The 24,948-nt window shown below is 38.7% G+C and overlaps 1 protein-coding gene across 1 annotated transcript in view; it reads right to left on the reverse strand.

Annotated features, from left to right (window-relative positions):
- The window catches only part of LOC135468286 (dystrophin-like), a 52,604-nt gene that overhangs the window by 20,215 nt on the left and 7,441 nt on the right, over positions 1-24,948 (reverse strand). The window contains exons 8-19 of the mRNA XM_064746453.1: positions 24,448-24,600; positions 23,294-23,455; positions 22,653-22,781; positions 21,929-22,105; positions 20,813-20,968; positions 20,265-20,429; positions 18,573-18,755; positions 17,565-17,720; positions 12,309-12,467; positions 11,427-11,660; positions 8,445-8,582; positions 7,906-8,073 (exon numbers count right to left, since the gene is read on the reverse strand). Of these exons, the coding sequence (XP_064602523.1) occupies positions 7,906-8,073; positions 8,445-8,582; positions 11,427-11,660; positions 12,309-12,467; positions 17,565-17,720; positions 18,573-18,755; positions 20,265-20,429; positions 20,813-20,968; positions 21,929-22,105; positions 22,653-22,781; positions 23,294-23,455; positions 24,448-24,600 (1,980 nt within the window). The remainder of the gene's footprint in view (positions 1-7,905; positions 8,074-8,444; positions 8,583-11,426; positions 11,661-12,308; positions 12,468-17,564; positions 17,721-18,572; positions 18,756-20,264; positions 20,430-20,812; positions 20,969-21,928; positions 22,106-22,652; positions 22,782-23,293; positions 23,456-24,447; positions 24,601-24,948) is intronic.

Genomic DNA, 24,948 nt, shown 5'->3' on the forward strand with positions numbered 1-24,948 from the left:
GGTCTGCTGTTCATTAATGTACTTTGAAACGACCCCGATTTATATCAACAACATGTACATTCTGTTTTTTTGTGCTCTACATGTACATGTACCTCTGTCCTACTGAGGATGTGCTGTTTGCAGCCTCATCAAGAGACATAATACAAACATAATTTTCAAGTATTAATGGTTTTTCATTTATACTTTAGGAAATTAAAATAATACAAGATGAATTTGAGGCCTATATTTTAATATTCACTTCATAGACAGTAATATATACCAATGTGCTTACGTAAATTTGAACAAATTCTTACATCGCTAACGAAAGTTCACTGACCAAGTGTCATTTCCATGTAAATCTGTTCTATACTCTAAATTTAAACACAGGTACACAGGCTCATGTTATAGCACTCTGTTTTGGTCCTAATTTTCCTTTCACTTATTTATTTATTTGATTGGTGTTCTACACCATACGTAAGAATATTTCACTCATACCACGGCAGCCAGCATTATCCTAAACCAGGCAGAGCCCAGGACAATCCCATGACCATCCACAGCTTGCTGGCACACCTTCCCAGCTCATGCTGGAGAGGAAGCCAACATGAGCTGGACTTGAACTCTCAGCGAATACATTTGTGGGAGGCTCCTGGGTAATTCTCCTTTCATGTTGTGGAGAGTAGGAGCTTAGTTTAATTCCTTCATGGCAAATCCCTCAGTGTGAGAGGTACATATAACAAAGCTACCTGTGTAATCATGAAGTCAGATTGTGTGTAGGTAAAGTGGGTGCTGAGCTGTAGTAGACACCAGCAAGGAGGGTGTGTGGAGTGCTATATAGTACACTATAACCTTCCCCTCTCCTAGATGTTTGACCTTTACAGTAACATGGCAGTTTTTACCGCCCCAGAATAAAGGCTTCTGTCTCCTATCCTGGCAGCAGCCACTCCAACCAACACCAGCTGTCACATTAAACAAGGATAAACTTTCCACTGGTGTATACTATTCTATGGCATAGGTTACAGTCACCAGTATTATCGTAGACTAATTCCATTAAAACTAAGACAGAGTTTATAATTAAATTAACACTACTTTCTTTAACAAAACTGCTCATGTTTCAGAGCTTCTTTCAAACAAGGCAAATTTAGGAATAGTGTCGCAAGTAATATCTGCACTGATCAGCAGCTACTATACTTCAATCCTAACTCAGGTGTGAAAAAGAGGTTTAGGCTTGATAACAAAACGGAATAGCTCTGTCAGGGTCACACATGAACTTTTCCTTTTCTTTGTCTCTGTGATGACTTAATTAAGTCTAGTTTGTTAAATAATAATTTCACCATCTTAAAAAAGATATGAAAGGCTTAATTTAATTTCAAAAATCAATACTAATTTTGTAAATTTATGAAAAGGTTAAGGAGGCATTCTCTCCATAATTTCAAACACAAACAACAGATCTATACACCTTTTCTGTCTATCATCATAACAAATCACTAAAAACAGCTAAATTTAAAAAAATATCTGATTAATTGCTATTTAGAGTTGTTGACCAACTGTTTGCAATCTTTGTTCAAATCACATGATTCATATTATTGGTCATAAAATGTAATCAATACAATAACATTACCATAATAAGGTAAACATGTATATCACACCTACATCAAAATTCTACATCATCACTGAATTTGAAGAAAAAAAGTACTAGAAACTGTTCCAGTAAAGTAAACCCACAGCATCAAGCATCAGAACTTGAAACGCATCAAATTATATATAAAATATTTACATGTCTTAGGATCCAAACTCCAAAGGCGAGAAGACAGGCGATGAAAGCGAGGATGGCGAGGGACATCAAGCCTGCCAGGGCTGTAATCAGCGAGGTGATCTCTTCTCCCATGGTGACCACGGTAATCCAAAATAAGTTACAACAACAACAAGAAGTCCCCCACTAATGGCAATCCAACAACAACAAGCCTACATACATTTCCACACGGGATCAAAGAGCACACGATCCTTCACCTCCAACGCCCTCAGCGAAAATCATAGAGGTCGGGCAAAAACATTTCTGGAGGGTTTAGTTGAATGGTTATTGTAAATTGGCAGAAGCTGGTGTCTGGTATCCAGTGAGGGTTGTGGCCGAGCTGTGGCCAATGTCCATCAGGCACCTCTGACATTTATTCCTAACAATCTGACAGCATCCAGAGCTGGCCAGGTAGTCTGCTTTAGTCCTCATAGTCTGCAAAAAATTACCCGCAACCCAATACTCAAAGAAACACGATAAAAAAGTTTGAAGAGGGAATTATCGCCAAGACCTATCTGACTTTCATAACCTTGCAAATCCCAAGAGCAAAGTTGATGTTCCTCGGAGATACCGTAAAGGGGGCCACATAATTATCACCCACTAAAGATTTTGCATTGAATTAAATAACTTGTTTCCTGGTGAGGCAAAAAAGTCCTCATCACGGGATAGAACTTTCACTATATACAACAGTGGCTGTCTATGCTATTTTTCTACCAAGTTTGTCCGAAACCTGCTACCATGCAGCTCAGAGATACAGTTCTGGGTCCCCCATTTCATGGGGGCATCTGATAGTCTTTGATCAGTCTTCACGTGCATACTTCACAGCCTAGAGATGTGCCAGCGGAGCATGTGCAGACCACGTCAGCCGCCACAATGCCTAACATACCAGATAGCCCTAAGCAAAACAAAACAGATGCCAACGGTTCACACATCTTCCTACCAAATACTTTACACACTTTGGTTTAATACTGCCACTTTGTCAGCTGCTTTCTTTGAGGATACATACTTCTACTACAAAGTAATCCAGGTATTTGTAAAGTGTTCAGCAAACTGCACCCACATACAAAACATATTTTAACAATATTTCACCTACATTTTCTTATTAAAAAAAAAAAAAAAATACATGTAACTAAGACATTTTTACATGTGTGACACTGCTTATAAATGCCACCTGATAGGCAACAATTAAGCTCAAAGAGGTTATCAAAAATGGACTGTGAAACATTAGCAATCTAATATTTGTTTCACGATCTGGAGTGGGCTAATAAATTGTCTTCTTGGTGAGGGGAATGAGTGATTCATCAAAGAAATCATAATTTTTGTTAAGATCCAAGCTAAATTAAAGAACTATTTTTTAAAGATTTTAAATTAAAATTATTCAAAAACATCTAAGATATGAAGTTTCACTTTATAGCACATTTTACATTTGCCAACACTTTTTGACACATATATATACGTGCATGTTAAATGAACAGGTAGTACAGGCACTTCTTAATTATTCCATATAATACAAATCAAAAACTTCAAAAATATATTTTCCCAAAGAACTACTAAACTACTACATATGTTCTGTGAAAATGTTCTGAGAAAATACCACCCTAGTCTTATACATATTTACTCTTTTTCAAGTACATTCTAGATGCCTAGTTTGCAATAACATGGACAAAACCACTCTCCTCTTTCTTTATTGCAAAGAATCTGTCAGTTATTGCCTTACAGGTGGTTTCCATTACCTGTTGTTATCAACAGTCAGTGCAATTATACTTGAGAGGACCTGTGCTGATAAATTTCACATTTTCACACCTATAGCAAGGTCACTTTCACTGATGTTAAAAGTAACTAAATGCTAAATCTGTCATCTATGATCACTTGAGCACAATAGATAGCTCTTCCACACAGCCAATGGAAGCACTCTGTCAATCAGCAACATAAAAGAACAAATAAATCACAGTAGGTAACCATGGTAACTGGCCATATTTTTTGTACATCATTCCGATCTTTCCTCAATCTAGGAGATCTTGACCTGAAGCCCTAGTCACTCGTTTCTTAATCTTCCTCCCCAAACTTCCACCCTGCCAATCTTTGCTAGTACTGCTAACCTCCCATGTGGCCTCCGTTACTTAGCCTGTACTTCTCCACCAATCATTACCTACAGTTTTTAATAGCCTCTCGCTTAGCTCATCAAGCGACATTTGGTGTGGGCGATGCCCCGGCTATCTATGGGGATGGCTGCAGATTCAAGCGGCAGAAAATGAACAGACGTTTATCATGAGGTGCCTCTCTTCCCCCACCACACCTGCTTTGTAATCGCCATAAAAACTTACCCAGGATTTGCCCCCTCCCCAGGAGCATCTCGAATGCAATAATAAATCATTGCTTTTGTCCAAAATAAACCCAGCTACCTTTATTTAGAGATCCTCTCAAGAGTGGGCAATGTGAGACAACACAGCATATTTGTCTTCCTCAAAGTTGGTATTTTTCATTGTATACATCTGCCGCATAGACAATCTGATTGCGCACCCACCCTCTGTATACACAAAACACACAATTCCCAACAGAATTATAACATCTAAACAAGACGGTGCATTGGGAAACATGCCAGACAAGTGTGTCCAAACAGTTGTGTTACCTACAATCTGATTAGGCTGGCACCTGAACAATTACTCACAGCAGACAGTGTGATCTGTAGTTAGCTGCATACAACGGCAACAAGTCTGATATAAATGAGAACAACATTCTAATAGGCAATGACCCTGCACTTTAGGATGTTACCTTTCACCTGTGGACGCAGTATTAAATTTCAATTTCACCAAACATAGTTTTATCTAAAGGATGCAGAGGCAGGAAAAAGAGGTGGAAAACAGTTTTCCCCAAGATCATAATCCCACTGTCACTTTTTGTGCTACAGGCATTTGTGAAATGTTAATCTATGTATAAAGTGTAAATCTACATTGTACATACAAGTACATGTAAATGCATTTACTACAGCAACACATTCCAATTCTACAGTTCTGAAATTTATTTACTCATTTGACTGGTGTATTGGGCTTGAACAGAACACCCAACTTACGCTCATTTAGCGTGGTGATGGCCGTGCATATACCATAATTTGGGGACTAGCACAGCAGCTTCCAAATGGTGAACACTTTGTGTTCACACAAACGTTATTTCTTCTCATTTTACTGACACCTGGTCTGTCCATTCTGTAGCAGGAATATTGAGTTTTTTTCTCTTCTCACATGGTCAGACCATCTAATGAATAACATACTCATATCTTTACTTTTCCAAAAGGCTGGTAAAGAAATGCAATATTCTACTTTCAACACTACTAATATCTGTCCCAAAAATTAGAAGAATTAATCTATTGCTTTAAAAAGTTTCAAAGGACATGAAACAAATAATTCATAAGTGAAGACTGTGTGTCAATTATCTAAGTCAAAACCCTCATACACACCTAAGCAGAGAACTGCTATGCAATTCCCTAAACTTCTGGTATATATGCAGGGGCGCCCCCACATGGAAATTTCATGAGCAAGGAACCAGCATACAGTCTATATGTAATCAACAAAAAATATACAATGGTAGTGAGATGTATAGGCGGAGTAAACGACATTACCTGGAGGAAACCACTGCCCTTTGCTATTAAAGTGAGTGAGTGCTTGGCATTTAACGTCGTGCTCGACAATATTTCAGACATATGACGACGAGCTATTAAAGTATCTTGTTGACAAATCGCACTGAAAGCTGTAGTTTTCAAATAGTTTGTGTGGTCTCTTGCAAGATACATTCATACAAACTGCAAAAGTTCATCCAGTAAAACCTGTGTAATCTGACTATGACTGGTACAGCAAGAAATGTTGATTTTGACAAGATGTCAGTTTATGGAGGATCTATGTGCAACAACAATAACCGCTCAGTCGTAAAGATTGTATAGATGTCACTAATAACCAACTAAGGTGAATTACTTCTCATTTGTCTAAAATTAAATTTTTTAAAATGTGGACTTCAAACAGAAAAAAAAATTGCTCCCCATAGTTTGTCCTACATTGAACTTGTATTGAAGAGCTCTGTGTCGGTTCTGGGAAAGTCTAGTAAGACTGCATGAATTGAACTTTATCAGTCGGATATTTCCACTCTTAGCAGGTCAATCAGGAATGTTTGATTCAATGAAAACTGGGAAACAAAGTGACAGAAAGCGTACTACATTATTTGATACCCTGAATTGCTCAATATCATCACAGCAAATGATTAAATTGAACATAAAGTCAGCCAAAAAAGCTGAATTAATGAATAAAATAATATTCCAGAAATGTTCTAAAAATGTTTAAAATATTCTACAACAAAATAAATAGCAAATAATCGTCAGTATCTAGCCACTCATTTGGTGATGCCATTTTGCCATGTTATGGCTATCAGAGTGATGTCACAAAACCTAGGAGTTCTCCAGTACCATCAGCATTAAACAATGTGACAATGATAAAATACAAACAAAAATGCCTGATATCCAACCAAAGATTATCAGATCTGTTCCGTGTGTTTAAAGGGCCAATGTTTCTTTTAGTTTGGCACTCAGTCAGAGTGATGTTCATGTACACAAGCATCGTGTTACAGCGGCCCTGCTCGTCCTCATCCAGCATGGATGTAAGCATTTGGCCCAGCTGGCTGTACCGACTTCAGGGAATTTAACAAACATAGCAGGACCTTCTGACTGATAACAGACTCTTTCATTCTGATTTTGGGAAGATATTTTCATAATAAATCTGCCTTTGCTAAGGAAAAATAATGCAAAGTCACAATAAGCAATGACTCTCTCCTACGCCGTTTTCTTGCCAGCTCACCCTGACAAGTTACTGCACTATGCTGCCCAACATGTACACATTGTGACACGGGCAACCGTTTTCAGTAATCTACTCATAAATGCGTGGTCCAAAATGCATCAGTTCAACGCTTAAACTAACCGTAAAATCTAATTTCTTGCATCAATATATGTCTATCCGCTACAAGAGACAAAGCTGACAATCGAAAGCTAATAGATCTTTTGACGTGACAGCCAATTATCACGCAACGCTTTCAGCGCTAGTGATTGGCCAAGTTCATAAGGGCTTTTACAACTGGCTGGCTACTCGCAGTGAATTGTCCCTCAGTGCCATATCCTGACTGACATTCATCTTTTCAAAACTTTGCAGAATTTTTTACATATTTTTATGTGATAACTGTGCCCTATATCATTTTTCTATGTACTTATAGTGGCAGACTTTATGTTCACATTACCATCAAGAGAAATATACAGATCAAAATCAAGTTTACGTAAATTTCTTCATTAATTTGATCACTACAGAGATTATCTCACTTCTGTGACCTCTCCTTTCCCCAGCAGTGATAAAGTGATAAAGAGTGGAACAGCAGCAAGCTGTGTCGGATTACACAAGGTGGATTAACGTGCATTGGATACAATGGAGAATAGAAATTGCAATCGCTATTCACAACATATATATATATGTGAATACACTGACTTTGATGCCAATTATGAAACTGAATGTTACATCAAATTTGTCAGTAAAAATTAAACCTGACTTCAAGGCAGACATGCTGGACATCATAGCCACAGTGTCTGACCTAAAATATCTGGCTTTCGACTGTGTTTTCTATGGTTTTGGCCAAGAAGATACCCAGAAGACTTTAACAGCCATACATTTAGCTGCATCGTAGCTAGTCCAGAATCGGTACTCAACACAATTCAACAGCTCCTTGCATTAAAATGCAAGAATAAAATGGGTTTTAGTCCACGATTTTCTATCACACGGCATAAACGAATGATTCATGATATTGTAGGATAGCTCCACTGTCACATAAGAACCTGCAAATCAGTGAAATGTTGAAACAACAGCCAATTATCATCATTCACTTTTTTTTTTAACCTAGAATCAAGCAAACCTGACAAAGCTTCTGATCTGCACAATGCCCAAATGTATCCATGTGGGCTGAACCAGGAGCAGAGACAATGTTAAAAGGGTGATAACTCTGACTGACATGTTTATACACAACTCTAGGCAGGCCAACCCTACTCTAGGGTGAGCTTTGTTTACTCTCAGAATCAATTACTGGCTGTTTGTTTTGAAGGGAAAAGCAACTCTAACCTTTTTCTCTTCTTCTCCACCAGGTGGCGCTGACAGCCGCTCTTCCAAATGATCCAAATGTTTGGAGAACTCGGTGGCGTCGGATTTAAATTCGGTCCACAGAGGGAGAACAGAGCGAGCCTGAGATTTCCGGTCTTCTGCCTCAGCCGTGGCTGTATTCCACAGAACCTGTAAACAGACAGACAGACACACACTTGAGTGTACAAATCTTCTCTGTTGGCAGGTAGCTCCCACCTGGCTGTATGGTATCTACGGTGACAGGCCTAATTAGTTTGACACCTTTCAGGACTAACACTTAGAGAGCCATCAAAAAACATTTATTCCTTGACACAAAAATTAATTTCTCTACGTCAAACACCACTGGCAGAATGAGTAATGTTGAGATATGATTACCTGGGCACAAAGAGAATTCTGAACATAACAATATTTCACTTGTTGCTCCTATTATGATGTCTTCTAGTATTCTTTAAGTATTCACTTCAAACACTTTAACCCGATGGTCAGGGATGAGTTTATGGTGGATTTGAATGTGAATTTACCTTGAGATCTTCCATACACTGATTAATCTTTAAGGCTTTCTCTGGCTCCATCACTTCATTCTCATGGACAGCCAGTTCACCATTCTCCATGACCTGGGCAACGTCGGGCTGCAGGCGATCCAAACCCTGGTCAATGTCCTATAAGAAAAATAAGATCGCGTCAGCCTTATGTTGTAGATATTTTTTAAACATTTCTTTTCTAGTGCTTGAGTGCTTGGGGTTTAACGTTATGCTTAACAATTTTTCAGGCATATGACGACAAAGGAGTCCTCAGAGTGCATGTACAGTACCGCTCTCACCTAAAAGCAACCTGATCTTCTGATTTCACATACTCTGGGTATACTCTTCACGTACTCTGGGTGTACAATTCACATACTCTGGGTGTACTCTTCACATACTCTGGGTGTACTCTTCACATACTCTGGGTGTACTCTTCACATACTCTAGGCGTACAATTCACATACTCTGGGTGTACTCTTCACATACTCTGGGTGTACGTGGGTGTACTCTTCACATACTCTGGGTGTACTCTTCACATACTCTAGGCGTACAATTCACATACTCTGGGTGTACTCTTCACATACTCTGGGTGTACGTGGGTGTACTCTTCACATACTCTGGGTGTACTCTTCACGTACTCGTAACTTGCTCTAAGCGTACAGCTACACACACATGTGGCGACCTGATCACATTGACGCATTACTGCCAATACAATATACATCCGCCAGAGGCTGTCAACTGTTTTTACCTTTCGTGTTGTGGAGATATAGTGCCGATGATGTCAACAAATTCAGTCGGGGAAAACTTGTGAAAGTGTAATACGCTTACGTAGTATTATGAAAGCTGAAGAAAGTGAAAATGTGTTCAGAAGTGAGAGATTCACCACAAGAAAAAGTCGCAGCCAGATCAAACTCTATGCCTTACTGTTTTGGCCAGAAGAAAAAGTTGAGATATATGTTGAATCAAAACTTTGATTTTATCCATTTGCTTTTATTTCATCACAGCGCCATGTTTCTTGTTGTCAACCGTAAACAGTGAAAGCTAAGCTCAAAATGAGGCTAGATCTGGTGAAGAGTGTGTGAACGAACGAACACGGCTCTCGAAATACGCTAACATGTATATGTCAACATGTAGGCCTAAATATATTATATATATATATATACAATTGGTCAAAAGTGATTTCGCAGTCAGACACAAATATCAAGCTTTATTTTACGGTTAAAAATACATGCAGACAACAGTTTGTGTCCCATTTACAAAAGAGGCCTATAATGAAGTAAGGGCATCCACTTTTTCAGAGAGAATTCAGATGGATTTAACCTCAGCTAGGACGTTTATATTCTGGTTTATGACTGAAAAATAGAGGCATTATGCTACTTATGTGTGATATTTGTTCTTTCGACATTAAACAGAAGCAGAAAATAGAGAGCATTTATATACAAAAACATTTCAACTATGTCATTAACTGTGGGGTAAGAGGCAACCCATGAATAAACAAATCATTTGAAATGATTAGTCTACGTTATTGGAATTTATGTGACGAAATGCTAAATGTGGCTACACAAAAGATTTGCCAAAAGTCTCTAGTATTCTGTCTTTAAAATTGTTTATCAAAATTAACGGAATATTTTTACCGTTTAATTTTATAATTAGGAATACATCTGAGATACTATGCTGAAAGCTTCCAAGGGGACAAGCGATTGGAATGTGGACTTCAGATGCGAGTTTCACTTAAATTTAGGAAAATGAAATATGGAAAATAAACTCAAGATTCATTGTCTACATTTGTCTTTTCCTTCAACTTGTACCAATTTGCGAGCAAAGCACACTTCAAGGTGATGTTATTTATTTATTTATTTATTTGATTGGTGTTTTATGCCGTACTCAAGAATATTTCACTTATACGACAGCGGCCAGCATTATGCTGGGAGGAAACCGGGCATAGCCGGCAGGTTGCCGACAGACCTTCCCACGTACGGCCGGAGAGGAAGCCAGCATGAGCTGGACTTGAACTTACAGCGACCACATTGGTGAGAGACTCCTGGGTCATTACGCTACGCTAGCGTGCTAACCAACTGAGCCACAGAGGCCCCCCTCAAGGTGATGTTACTCAGCTTAACACTCAGTGTGGTGGTGAATTCTTCAGAGTTAATTAGCAAATTCCGCTGCTCGGCAAGTCTCAGTATATGGAATAAAAATTCTCCCCATGCATGAGGCCTTATTGTTTTTGGGACCCAAATCCTTTGACCCCACCCAGGGATGACCCTTCACTCAAGCAGACGCTCTACCAACTGAGCTATCAGGGCCGGTCATTTCTAAGGAGCGACTAAACCTTTTTTTTATTATTTTTTTTTTGCATATATTTATTTATTGATTTCTTGTTAACTGTGCCCTCAAGAATATTTTTTTACTCATACAATGAAAGATCTGTCATATTAGGAATAGACTATTCTATGCTAAGTGCAAAACCAACCTAAATGCATATGTATAAAAGTTCTTCAGGCTGCCAAAACACCTGTACAGACACCATGTAAAATTACTTGAACACAAAGCTCATAATAACATAGTAGCTCTACACCTTTGCAAAATTTAAAGAATCAAGATTGGACTTTGAAAAATTTAGGCAATAACAAAAATATCACTAGAAAAAATACAAAAATCTAAACTCTAAAATATCTGTTCATTATACATGGCAACAAAGGCAATTAAAATGTCTCGGTGTATAAAAAATGTTTTCCACCCGTTAAGTGACTTTCTTGTTCATTTGTTTAATCTTAGGGATTTGCAAGCTAAGCAAATCTCAATGGTTCTTGGTGGTCATTTAAATCTACAGGTAAAAACTATGTGTGAAATTTTGGTTTTCAACAATAAATGCATTATTTTTTTGATAATTATCATACGTTATTCAGACACTTACACTATTAAAAAGAAGTTTCAGCACCATTTTCAATCTCAACATCAAAACTGACAGAATGACTGTACCTTGACCCTTTTCTCCACGACAGCATCCAGGTCCTCACCCTGCAGACTTGTGTTCCTGTTCAGGCTATCAGTGAACACCATGATAGAGTTAACAGCGATCCTGTATGACCTATCGAAGTCCTCGTCTCCAGTAATCTCAGACTTCTGGCCTTCCATATCCTCAACCTTCACGGGGGAGCTAAGCACGGCTGACGACAGCATCTCCACTTTTTCTCGTGCAACCGATTGTCTCCCCTTAAATAAACAGCACAATTAATCATTATATAATGATAAAAAAAAGCATATGATTTAACTTTCCAAAATTTAATTCACCACATGCAAATTTCACACAGGAACAACCTCCTTTTAATCTCAATTTAACTTCCAGTTTAACTTGGAACACATTTATAGCCACACGAACTACGTTTTGTTTGTTTCCTTATAAACACATTTGCCTACTTTCAGTTTCTCTCTGAACACACTAGCCAGGAGACCTACTTCTACTTTCAGTTTCTCTCTGAACACACTAGTCAGGAGACCTACTTCTACTTTCAGTTTCTCTCTGAACATACTAGCCAGAACACCTACTTCTACTTTCAGTTTCTCTCTGAACACTCTAGCCAGGAGACCTACTTCTACTTTCAGTTTCTCTCTGAACACACTAGTCAGGAGACCTACATCTATTTTCAGTTTCTCTCTGAACATACTAGCCAAGAGACCTACTTCTACTTTCAGTTTCTCTCTGAACACACTAGCCAGGAGACCTACTTCTACTTTCAGTTTCTCTCTGAACACACTAGCCAGGAGACCTACTTCTACTTTCAGTTTCTCTCTGAACACACTAGTCAGGAGACCTACTTCTACTTTCAGTTTCTCTTTGAACATACTAGCCAGAAGACCTACTTTTAGTCTGACTGTGACTTCCTCCCATCTCTGGTTAAGATGAGTAAGCTCTGGTTCCACCATTTTCTTGTAGCGTCCACTCCTGGTCATCAGGTCAATGGCACAATCCCTGACCTCGTCCACATCTTCGTGAATGCTGGCGACCTCTAGCTGCAGGCTCTGTTCAATGACAAAAGAACAGTACATCTCTTAGGTTATTAACTTATTACATAGATCTCTGTGTAACTGCCACAATGATTATTAGAAAATCACAAAAATCTTTCCAACTCCACTATAATATCCATTCATTGGGATAGGATGGAGAGCAATAAAAAAGATGTTTTTCAATGGTAGTAGTTGTAATGCTCTTTCAGTACTCTTCACAGGCACGATATACGAAAGAAAAATTTTGTAAGCCTTTTTTTTTTTCGGCTTGTATTATGAAACATGTAGGTAGGCCAAATGCAGTAGAGAAGAGGTAGACACACAAAAATGACATTCCTTGAATTACAAAGAAATGACATGATAATCAACTCCTCTGTCTGTATTTGTCAGTCATCCTTTAGACATGGTCTCTTGGTATCCACTAATGGTAAAGTTCATAAAAACTTGTAATATTTGATAGCAATTCTGCATGCTCAAACCTAAATCATTGAAGAATCCACTATAGTCGTTTAGGCTTATATCTTCGATGTCTTGTACTGCCTTTTGTGTCTTGAGAAAAATGAACTCTGTAAAAATTTTGTACAGCTTCTCCTTTTTCTTTGGCTTGTACGTATTACATAAAATTATGTAAACCAGACGCAGATCCACACCACTGACATTTGCTCCTTGTGTCTTGAGCAACACAACATCACTTTATAACCGCCTTCCTGACATATGCCTCAGCCAAAACCAACAGTCCCAGCTATTAAGGACAACCCCAGATCTATTTATACTCACTGAGTCCCCTATATGAGCATTGTTTCTGTTAAGAAAATGTGGAAGTCTTCAGTTGAGGTTTCAGTGGTTGACAAATGTCAGAGTCCTATCTGAGACATTTCTTAACTTCTGTGTCATCAGTAATGTGGTGCCAAGACAACAGCTTCTGGTCTGCAGATGGCACCTACATTGTACATGCACAACTAGCTCTCACAGAGTACAACCGTACTCTCTAAGCTTTACATACCATGTACATGTGTACTCACTCCAAGACAATGGTGTCCAAACTGATAGAGGTAATATGTAAACTTTTCAACATTGGCTGAATATCAAACCCCTTCATACATAAAAAGTATTTCAGGGCTATAATCATGTAAAGTGACTCTGCATATCCATACATGTTTATGATTGCTGTTCAAATTATTTCAACACTAAGATCACATAATGGCAACGGATCAGCTCCATTATTATGCACAAGTACAATTTAATAGTAAAGATTTTCTTTCCGTACATGTATTTACCTGAATGGTGTTTTACACCTTATTCAAGAATATTTCACTTATACTACGAAGGCCAACATTATGGTGGGAGGAAAACGGGCAGAGAATGGGGAAACCCACAACCATTTGCTTGTTGATGATGATTAGTACAGAAGTACATCAAAATCATTATTACCATAGCCCCAGATTACAGACAAGTGGTCAATATTGTGAGATTACACCCAATAAAGGTAATGGAAAAAATATCAGTAAACTTTTCACAAATCTTACAGAGGATGCCTATGTAATAATCCTAGCAGATGTACACAATGTCAAGAAGCAAAGCCTAAGTCTTTTCACATCTTTTCCACCTTATAAATGAAAGCCACTTCATAGTTTATCATTACCATTATATGACAGAATTAATCACAGTGCACTGAAGACAGTCATTGCTCTCTCTCTCTCTCAGCTCAGACATTAAAACTTTGAGATGTGCAATGCGTCTTTGAAATTAATGACAACTCTAGCTTGCCAATTCTTTAAATGAGGATAATTTTGAAATATATCACAAGAGTTTGCTTGATAAATTTAAAAGAGATGACAAGTTATCAGCAAAATAAGGAGGTTGGTGATCAAGTTCACATTACCACAATGTTTTAAATCAGCACATTTGAATGTCACAATGACTGATACTTGGAATCAAAGATGCAGCGATTTTCAGACCACTGCCTGCCCTTAAACCCTGGATGCAAATCTGAGGCAATGGAGCTTGATTAACTGAAGAGCAGCTCTGTAAAAAACATTAAGTGGATGTAAATGGGTGCTTCACCAGCACTGGCATAAATATTCAACAGTTCAATAGAATTCTCTTGACAAAGAGATGAACAAATGGTTTTTTAACTGTGTTAAAATTTGCAATCCAGTACACAAACATGTAATTGAGGATGCAAAAAAAACCCCCAAAAAACCTGACCATGCTCTTAAAATGTACCATAAAAAGGAATCAGATTGACAATCTGCACAGTTTCCATACATGTAGGAGCGCAGTTTCCATACACTTCATAAAAAGATTTTGTTATCACTGACACTGACAGCCTATAGAGTCGGATCTTCACATTTCAATAATGGTTCAACAAATGCATGTTTCACAAACACTTTAAAAATTGGTGAGAGAAAGAAAATGTCTCGCTAACCAAATGCATAAAATTCTCTAATGGAAAATTTGATTGATGTTTTAGGTTTTACTCAATATTTCACTTATCTGCCGGCAGCCAGCATTATGGTGGGAGGAAACTGGGCGGAGCTCAGGCTAAAACCCACGATCATACACAGGTTGCTGGTAGCCCTTCCTACATATGGTATAAATAAATATGACTTTTAACTGACAGTTTAATTTTCATAATTTGTTTTTTTTTTTTTGCCATAAATTCCTCCGTTTGTAATTGCGCTATGAGCGCAAGATGAGAGGAAGCCATCTTGAGCTGGACTCACAGCGATCCCATTGGTGAGAGGCTCCTGAGTCACTGCGCCATGCCAGCACACTAAGCACCTTGGCCACTGAGGCCCCCACTTGTAGGTTTATATTTTCCAACTATTTTAGTGTGGTCAATGCTATACATATCATATGTTATTCAAACACTTATACCACACAGCATCACTTTCATCAAACATCATACAGGTCTACCTGTATTCGATTTAGTAAAAACACCACACTGGCTAGCTGCTCTTATCCACAAAAACATGTTCATATTCAGCTCTAAAATTGTCGCACAGCCTCAAACATATTTCTGGTCCAGACATAGACAACAGCTAAACACATACCCTGTACATGATTTCTTCAATCAGTTCACCGATGAAGGTCACACACACACATATATCGCCAATTTTTATCCATAATCCAACAGAGGTGCTTACCCCATACTGTGCTAGACTAGAAATTCTACACAAGTGAGTGATCTTTGGAATTCAGGGGGTGTTTTTTCTTTATTGTATGTGAGGGCAACAAGACCTTTCCTACATAAAGCCATGTGTCAAACTAGCACAGGAACTGTCCCCGTTGTAACCATGGCAACCCAGATCTGAGAGGAATTCCACGATCCTGACAAACAAGTTGCTGGCCATGATGGAGGTCTGGCAGTATGGAAACCATTCAAGGGAGGGCTATACATTTCATAATCACCCACAAACACTGACAGCTTGTCTCCTTATTCTTTTAAATGGAATCAATAGAAAACTGCTCCAGAACGATTGATTTGCATGCTTTTAACATTTTCACAGCCTGTCAGACCCGAGCCTAAGTCTCCAATGATCCTGATACTGGGTACTGTCCAGTGACGAAACCAGCACAAATGAAGAAAATCACCAGTTTCAATATGAAAAAAAAAATAGTGTCTGAGATAAATTGAATCCAGAAAATAAACATCTGGCAATGAAGAATTTCCAAAGAATTCCCACAAAGAGAAAATAATCATAAGGCATTCTTGTCCCCAAAACAGCAGCATGCACACTCAAAATAATTCAAAATATGTCTGCCTTAGTAAGTGTGCTTGTAGGTGTGTTAAATACTGATACACGTACATCTGTCATAAATGCCTTGATGCAATAAGAATGTTGTTTTATACATACATGTATATCTAGACTCATCATATCATACCTAAGTCAAATGTTTACTTGGCATTGCTAATTCACAAGCATTTAATTATCACATGCACACAGAACAAATGGAGAAAAAGGAAACAAACGAATAATATTTAATTTAAAATACATGCAAAAAAAAAATAACATTTTGGCTGTACATGGTTTCATTGGGCCTTATGCAACATAATTTAAATACAAGGTCCCACTGTTCTTTATTTTATCCCCCACATATCAATGACTGTATGGCAATCACAAACTAACAAATAGTTTGAGAAGTCTTCAGAAAAATAGACGTTAAAGGAAGAGGCTGGAGAAGCAATAAAATTTGGCCACATAGTGAAATTTAGGTTTGAGAAAATGAAAATAACCAGCAATTGGTTTTTCCCCATGTTGTGTCCCCTGACCTTGTTAAAAGCAGTTGGGCAGAGGCAAGAAAAAACAGCCCAACCAAGGTTTTGTACCATAGTATCTGCAGGTCAAATTTTTCAGACCATCCCACAAAGTTTGATCTTACATATGATTTCAAACATTATTAAAACATTATTTTTACTGCCACTATGTGTATTTAAGCTTAGCTAAACCCAAGTGTATTTAAGAAATTATTATTTTCCATAATGCCTATCCAAATTACAACATAAAGCAACACACTGACATATTTTTTGATATGACGAATCCCTCTCAACTTATATCTCTCTCTCCTAAGTTCCCTTTGATAGCAAGGATGTTCAATATAAAACTGTGAGTTAACCTCTTAAAGGGGCCAGTTGTTCACAAGTGAATTAAAAGTTTAACCAGGCTTAAATCTTAATACCTTATTCCAATGTAATTTAATTCCAGACTAAAGTTAAAACTAGGCTTCACAGCCAATACACTTCTGAACAACTGGGCCCTGGGATAATTTACCGCACCAGCCCGGCAAAATATGTATACATAAGTATGTAGGTATGCTTTGTGTTTGATGTCGAACTAGGCAAGATATTAGCTCATCACTATCATTGAAGAGGACTTTCCAGCAGATCTTTCTAAAATAAAGTCTGCATATAAATGGCAATCTGTCAGCTGTAACTTTCTTCACAAATCCACCAGCATTTCACAGACTCACCACTGGCAAACCACTAGAATACCCTTCAGAAAACAATTTGACTGTCTTGTAGCCTACAACTCGTAAATTGCCAATATTTGCCATTCATATCACATCATACAGGTGACAGTGCGTTGATAAGGACAAGCGTGAACATACCTTGACTTTATCTTTTTGTTCGTCTGTGGCTTGCTCCTTTGCTGTCAGCTTCTCCTGAGTGTCCAAGGTCATCTCAGCCTGGCTCAGCCAGTCTTTGACCTTCATCAAGGTCACCTGGAACTGTATGAAGACTGTCTCTAGCTGTGACACATTCTCCTGAAACAAAAACGTAAAGGCATCAATCAATGTAAATAGATGAAGACTCTGAAAGACAAGTACTTATTTGCAATAGCTGTGAAATTCCTCAAAAAGTGGTGTCATCTTGCACTTGACTCCATCCATTACGGAATGGTTCAATTTAAAAGGCTGAATGTCAAGAATATGACAGAGAGTGATTAAAAGTCTTGGGCCTTTATACTCCAGTCAACCATAATTGATTATCATCTGATTTTCAATCCACAATGACAGACCTGTTCATCTCCAGCTTATGCGTATTCGTTGTGGTAATGTTGGTTAACTGTTTAATTGAGAGTTTTTATGTACGAGCTACATGCAATGTGTACTTCAAGCCATTTTGTTCTGTATATTATTTTTATTTTTATTGTATTATTACTTGTTTTACAACGTTAAACTTTGTAAACCACTCATATCCACTTAGAGCTGAAAGCCCAAATTTATACGTTTTGCTCTAGGAAGCTTAAAATTTGTATACTGATTCTTTGCTAACAGTACAGAATAATATACCAACCACAATTTGAGTTCTTCCCTGTTCTGAGATTGGCTTTTTAAGCACTTGCAATATATGACTTAAGTATTATGCTGCTTAATAAATGCAAGCCAAACATAAATTTTCAACTATCAGTTGTATTTTTTCTGTTTTTCACTTGTACAGGTGCAACACGGGGAAGGGGAGATGACAAGGCTTCAGGGAAGATTTACAACTTGGCTGACTGTCCTTCAAACCCTTCACAACAATATTTTTTATAAAATATTCACTGTTAATGTTTGTTACTATCAATGAATTGATACATATGTCCAACTGAACACACCATGTAGCAGTGACCTCACCTCCAGCTGTATTTTCCTGATGCCCAGCCTGTGAGCCAAATCTGTCCACTGTTTGTTGATCTCCTCTACTGTCTGGGTGGCAGCAGTTAACTCCCCTTCCTCAGCCAGCTCCACCAGCTGATCCAGATGACCTTGTAGAGAGGATAGAACTGGCTGTCTCTTGCCCATCTCCTCTTGAACACTCTATAATCAGAGAAATGTTTGGTACAAAGCATATACAATTATGTGTCCCAGTTTTCAACACGTGAAGATTATTCACAAGAGCAAAAGTTCACAACTGAAACATAGAACATGAACTCTTTCCAGATTTCTGCTCTGATATCAAATTCCTCAGATACAAGAGATGAACTGATCAATCACTGCCATCAATCAAAATAATCTAACTGAAAGCAACTGCCAGTAAAAATGCTGTATCAGTCAATCAGAAAACTTGATAGTTGCTGCCATCACCATTTTACCTGATAAATTAGCCCCTGTAACGATTAAACTTGAATGACAGCTCATTTAGAGGGCCTGGCTATTTTTTGTTTATTTGTTAATTAAAAAAACCTCTCACATTATCTTCCCACCTTAACATTTCTGTCAGGTAAATACACCTGTTTTCTCATCTCTTTTCACATTATGAACCTGTACACCAGGGACAAATTAACTCTGCCAGTCCTCTTCTGAACACACCACAAAACCGTACACCTGGTACACATAATCTTTGACAGTCCTCTTCCAAACACACCACAAACCTGTACACCAGGTACACATTAACTTCAACAGTCCTCTTGCAAACACACCATAAACCTGTACACCTGGTACACATTAACTCTGACTGTCCTCTTCTAAACACACCACACACCTGTACAGCAGGTACACATTAACTCCAACAGTCCTCTTGCAAACACACCACAAACCTGTACACCTGGTACACATAATCTTTGACAGTCCTCTTCCAAACACACCACAAACCTGTACACCTGGTACACATTAACTTCAACAGTCCTCTTGCAAACACACCATAAACCTGTACACACGGTACACATTAACTCTGACTGTCCTCTTCCAAACACACCACAAACCTGTACACCTGGTACACCTTAACCCTAACAGTCCTCTTCCAAACACTCCACAAACCTGTACACCAGGTACACATTAACTCCAACAGTCCTCTTCCAAACACACCACAAACCTGTACACCAGGTACACATTAACTCCAATAGTCCTCTTCCAAACACACCACAAACCTGTACACCAGGTACACATTAACTCCGACAGTCCTCTTCCACATGCACCACAAACCTGTACAGCAGGTACACATTAACTCCGACAGTCCTCGTCCAAACACATGCTCAGTGAATTATCAGGTTATCATGTAATTATTTAACGAAAGCCATGAAATTATGTATTATTTTATATGTCACAGTCTATCAATGTCTAAAGGGCTTCATGCAATGCACATATCACACATTACGCAGATTTGTCCCCGAACAGCAGTACTGTAATACAAAAAAGCTGTTAATTCAAAGTGAATACAAAATAAATCAGTCAATAAGAAAACCTGATATTTGTTGACGCCACCGTTTTGCCTGTCATGTTTAACAGATCGGTGTGTTGACAGGTCAATCAAAGAGGCATCTCTGAGTATCTTCTCATCTGAATATTTCTGTACCAAGGTGAATCCACAGGTTCCATTCTGCCACCCACCTTAATCCAGTGTAGTTCCTCATCCACATTCTGGTTCCTGGAGTTTTCTCTCTTTAACAGGTCAGCCAGCACCCTAGTGGTGAACTCCTGCACAGAGGTCATCTCCTTCTTCAGTTTCTTGGATACTTTTAAAGCCTTCTCTAAGTCAGTTTTCCCTTTGGTCACCTGTAAACACAGAAAAGATATTGCATGAAGGGAAACTCTAATAATTCAATCAGCAATGTAAAATGAAGTCTATCTTAGATGGGAAAGCAGTCATACTGACTTCTAAATTAAGCTGTGTCATTTATGCCTAATATTGTTTTTAAGGGTTGAACAAGAAAACAAGCATTATGGCTGGAGGATAGCCACAACTATCCGCAGGTTGCTGACAGACAATCCACTGTACAACCACAGCGGAGGCCTTCATGAGCTGGACTCACACTGATCTCATTGTTGAGTGGCCCCTGGGCGCTTGGTATTACAGAATTTTCGTCATCATCAATTTCTCCCAGTTCTTGTCAGGCTGTACACATGCTGAACTGTTCACCTGACTTAAATATCCTTACCTGTGCACCAATATCATTATACTGCTGTTTGATGGCATCCAGTTGTTTGCCCAGTTTGTCCGGGAAATCCACCTGTTTCTTGTCCACCACAGAACGACCAGTTTTAATGACATACTCCACCTGGGGTTTCAGCTCGCTCATCGTCTTGTAAAATTTCTGAAACAGTAAATAATAACAACAGTAAATTTTGGCTCAATAATCTTACAAATCCAGGTACATTTCAGATATACATGTACAACATTCATTTGTTTTGTTCACTTGTCTTTTTTTTTCTTCCCCCCCCCACTAATTTATGCTACCCCCCCCCCCCCCTGCACCATATACTGCAGGAGGACTAACTACTTCCCTACACCATACGCAGTTCCAGCAAACTAACTAACACCCCCTCCCCACATCTTACACTGTCCCAGCAGGACTAACTATCCTCCTCACCATACACAGTTCCAGCAGAGCTCACCATACACAGATCCAGCAGTACTCACCATGCACTGTTCCAGCAGGGCTCACCATGCACTGTTCCAGCAGGACTAACTAACCCCCTCACCATACACAGTTCCAGCAGAGCTCACCATATACAGTTCCAGCAGGACTCACCATGCACTGTTCCAGCAGGACTAACTAAGCCCCTCATCATACACAGTTCCAGCAGAGCTCACCATACACAGTTCCAGCAGGACTCCTCATACACTCTTCCAGCAGGACTAACTAACCCCCTCACCATACACAGTTCCAGCAGAGCTCACAATGCACTGTTCCAGCAGGACTAACTAACCCTCTCACCATACACAGTTCCAGCAGGACTCACTGTACACTGTTACAGCAGGACTAACTAACCCACTCACCATACACAGTTCCAGCAGAGCTCACCATTCACAGTTTCAGCAGGACCCACCATACACTCTTCCAGCACAACTAACTACGCCCCTCACCATACGTAGTTCCAGCAGAGCTCACCATACACAGTTCCAGCAGGACTCACCATGCACTGTTCCAGCAGGGCTCACCATGCACTGTTCCAGCAGGACTAACTAACCCCCTCACCATACACAGTTCCAGCAGAGCTCACCATACACAGTTCCAGCAGAGCTCACCATACACAGTTCCAGCAGGACTCACCATGCACTGTTCCAGCAGTCCACTGACAACCTCTGGGTCCTCACTCCTCAACTCTAAAAGGTGGATTCTCTCCTGAATACCGTCCAGCTCTCGCTTCACATATGACAGCTTAGGCTCAAACTCTGTTGGACGTTGGAATTTGCGAAATTTGGGCACAACTTCTTCTAGAAAATGTTCCTGTTACACACACAAAAAAAATCTGGTTTAGTTCATGTACACGTCACTTTAACACAAAGAATGTCTTAAAAGCAACCGCCACACACAAAAGCACGATGACATTTAACATTTTACCACAGGCACACTTTTCTACTTCAAGTAGACTGATTGTTGTTTAACACATTTTTTACTTCTGCGATGCCAGTCAGTTTTACTGGTGGAAGAAACGGGAGAGCCCAGAATGAGCCAGCAACCTTTGCCACATTACTCATAAACATTCTTATATGTGATATACAAACTTACATGTCATATTACAAAACAAAATGTATTCAAAGAGCATAAGACAGAACAAAAGAGTTCAGCTGACTGTTTATTCTCACAAAGGCACCTACACAAAGGACAAGTATGGATCTACAAATTCCCTGTCCTAGACCAGGATTGGACCTGGACCTCATCCTCCTAGTGGTTAAGAACGATCAAATCTTGACGAACAGCAAACCACCGAGCTACACCCTGCTTCCCTGCTACATACTTCAATTCAGACTGCACACATTTCACCTGTCCTTACCTTAATCATACGAGTCTGTTCCTCCAGCCTCTCAGCAGCATCTTCATTTCCTTGATCACGACACTCTTTTGCTTGAGTCTCCATTTCATTCAGTAACTCTTCCTGCTGCTGAAACTCCTGTTTCAGAGACTAAAAACAGAAAAATATAAAATAAAATTTTCATCCTATGAATACAATTTATATAATAGTTCGGTGAGTATTTCAAAACATATGAAAATTCTAACATAGCAACATAGAGCAACATAAAATTACAGGCACTTTAGTTGTTAGAACTTAACGGTATTGGCTTCTTATAGAAACACTGATTAGAGACTTTGAATACGACATTAATACTAGCCAGTACCACATATGTATTCCCAGATCATAAAACACTGATCAAAGAAAACATAAATAAACAACTTCAACAAGGTTTATGATAAACCTCGAGTATCTCACCTCTTAGATCTAACGGAAAAAGACGGCATGCATTAAACAAAAAACTCTATGCAGTCACAGACAGTAATACTCACACTGCCACTGTCTTCTCACATCACTACAAAACCTTGCATTAATTCCTAACGGTGAATGAAAAATGAAACTGAATACTGACAAATTATCCATACAAAATAGAAATGTACCCCATGCATACAGCTGCTACCCACCTCATACTCTTCAGGAACATCCCCGGCGAGGACATCAGCATCCAGGCGTGACTGGAGATGCTCTGTAACATCACTCATCCATTGTGACATCTCTAGCATCTGTCTGTCCAGCGTCTGAGCCTTCTGTACAGATTGCTCCATATAGTAAATCTTCTCTTTGGACTGAAACACCAAACAGTTTGGTATGTACACTACATAACACCAACCAGAGACTTCAGGCTTGGATATTTATTTATTTGATTGGTGTTTTATGAAATACTCAAAAATATTTCACTTCTACAATGGTGGCCAGTACTATGTTGGTTGTTTAAGCTTGTACAATGTATATATTAATCTCATCTAAAATAAGGACCAAGCCATTATAGTCAGTTAACGGACCAAGTATATGTTGTGTTGACAGTGAGATGATGTATCTGATGTCACTGTAAGGCCACATTAACTTATGTTTTATGGGCAGAATGAGTCTTTTCTCAATGTTGGACAGGTTATAAAAATAAAAATAAAACAGAAAAATCATCTAATTTGTGGGAATCATGGACAGCATGAGCTGTTGTTCCCATTAGAGACACATTTATGCAATCAAAAAGGGCTTGAAAAAAAAAATCATACAAAGCATTAAAACAGAAAAAAAGGCAGATTTTAACTTATTTTTATTAACTTTCATTTTACAGTTTCAGCTCATTGTCAAACACAAAATAAATTGGTGACACCTAACTTCAGAAATATGAAGTCTAAATTTTCTTGGACAAAACTTCATTCTACTTAGTACCATTTTTTTAATTGCAAGCATAAGTATCAAAATTTTGTGTAATTACCTATGGCTCACACAGTATGAGAATGTGGATGTTTTTAATACAGAAAAGTGAGAAAAAAATCTCACAATACATCATGATCACAATCCACTGTGAGATCATGTTGACATGCACTGCAGCTTGTAGTTTACACAGGGTTAACTGTCATATACATGTTGACATGCACTGCAGCTTGTAGTTTATACAGGGTTAACTGTCATATACATGTTGACATGCACTGCACCTTGTAGTTTATACAGGGTTAACTGTCATATACATGTTAACTTTAATATCGCCACTACATGTACACTCATTCATTTGTATTTGTACTCTCTATAAAATGCTGTCCCTCAGATCTCTCACCTGTGTCTCCAGGGTGTTCCACTTGTTCAGGTATTCCTCCAGGCTGGCCTTTACCTCCCCTGACATCACATTGTTGACAATGAGCTCCTGACCTAACTCCTGCACTCGCTTCTTCCCCTCATCACCGTGCTCCCTCATGAAACTCTCAACATCCTAAACACAAAAAAAAAAATCAGTCAAATACTTCAGGCCAGAGTTAAATCAATTACCCATATCGAAAACATAGGTTGACAAAATTTAACCCACCCGCCAAACAGACTGATTGATTTACAGAGCAACTGCCGCAGTTGAAAAAAAAAACTCACAAAGTTCTGTATCCATACCATTTATACATGGCTAGACAATGGTTGTACATTTTAGAAGATGCAGTGAAATTTGATGTCATTATGAAAGAGAGTAAACTCTCCAATTATTCATGCAAGAATAATATTTAGTAAGAATTCAGGACCATAATTTTATGGTGTCATTGTAATAAACTCGAAAAGATAGCTTGAAAAGGTT

The sequence above is a fragment of the Liolophura sinensis genome, chromosome 1, assembly GCF_032854445.1.
Source record: "Liolophura sinensis isolate JHLJ2023 chromosome 1, CUHK_Ljap_v2, whole genome shotgun sequence".
Lineage (NCBI taxonomy): Eukaryota > Metazoa > Mollusca > Polyplacophora > Chitonida > Chitonidae > Liolophura > Liolophura sinensis.